This window comes from Myotis brandtii, unplaced genomic scaffold (genome assembly GCF_000412655.1).
Source record: "Myotis brandtii unplaced genomic scaffold, ASM41265v1 scaffold411, whole genome shotgun sequence".
NCBI lineage: Eukaryota > Metazoa > Chordata > Mammalia > Chiroptera > Vespertilionidae > Myotis > Myotis brandtii.
This window is the reverse complement of record NW_005365804.1, coordinates 1,302,807-1,303,941: the sequence shown is the minus strand read 5'-3', so window position 1 is coordinate 1,303,941 and position 1,135 is coordinate 1,302,807. Positions and strand designations below refer to the sequence as shown.

General features: G+C 56.7%; 1 protein-coding gene across 1 annotated transcript in view; it reads left to right on the top strand.

The window, feature by feature from the left end:
* Positions 1-1,135, top strand: part of ADGRG5 (adhesion G protein-coupled receptor G5) — a 20,804-nt gene that overhangs the window by 11,151 nt on the left and 8,518 nt on the right. The window contains exon 4 of the mRNA XM_005873549.2: positions 690-846. Within this exon, the coding sequence (XP_005873611.1) occupies positions 690-846 (157 nt within the window). The remainder of the gene's footprint in view (positions 1-689; positions 847-1,135) is intronic.

The following is a 1,135-nucleotide window of genomic DNA, read 5'->3' as shown; positions in this document are numbered from 1 at the left end:
ATAGAGAATCATTGATTGACTGCCTCCCGCATACCCGCTACTGGGGATGGAGCCTGCAACCCAGGCATGTGCCCTGAGTAGGAATTGAACCGTGACCTCCTGGTTCATAGGTCGACCGCTGAGTCACGCCAGCCTGGCTAGTGTAGACTATTAATTCATTTATTCAACATGCATTCATTGAGGGCCTACTATGTGCCTGACACTAGGCTCTGGAGGTGCAGGAGAGACACATCTCTCTGCCCCCATCAAGTTTACTGTCTGGTTGGGGGCCCTTAACCATGGGTGTCATGAAACCAGGTGCAGAATCATGGATCTCTGTGCATATTTCTTGGAAGGGGCTCCAAAACTCAGGCTAGTCTCTCAAGTCTGTGACCTAAAGGTCGAGCAGCTCTGGCTGAGAGGCCAATGCTGACGACTGGCCAGGGAAGCCTGGGGTCAGTCAACATGGAGCGACCAAGGAAGGCTTCCTGGAGGAGGTGTCAACAAACTGAGACCTGATCCAGAGTTAATCAGGAGAAGGAAATGAGTGGGGTGGGGAGGTAAGAGTGTGCCAGGGACACTGTGTGTGCAAAGGTCCACAGGCAGGAGTGACATGAGTGTGGGTGGGGAAAGCCCTATGCTCTCAGGCTGTCTGGACCCCCTCTCAGCCTACCCCCGTTCCAGGATCTGGTCACCTCTCTCGCCCTCAGGCTCGTCCATAGTCTGGTGTTTAGCCTGCTGAATGCCACCTTCCAGGGCTCCAACCAGACCTGGCAGACGTCCACCATTCAGACGCTGGCCTTCAAGCTGGGCTGCGACTTTGCCGGCCTCTCGCTGTACAGCGATGCTCTGGATCGCGTCCCCCAGGTCAGAGATGGCCAGGATATCGGAGGGGGGGGGGGACCAGGGCCTCCACCCCAGAAATCCTGCAGGGGTGTAAGGTCTGAACTTTCCCCAGGATCCATCCATCGGGGCTCTGTCCCAGTAGCTGAGTTGCCTTTTCTGTAAAATGGGGCTGGTGTTCCTCCTGTGAGTGACAGAAATGGGGGTATCTGTGGCCCCTCTAAGTCAGTGTCCTCGTCCTGCTTCTGTAGGGCTGGTGGGTGGCGGCAGTGGCAGCCGTGGGAGAGGCCAGGAGATGGGGCTCCTGTGTGGA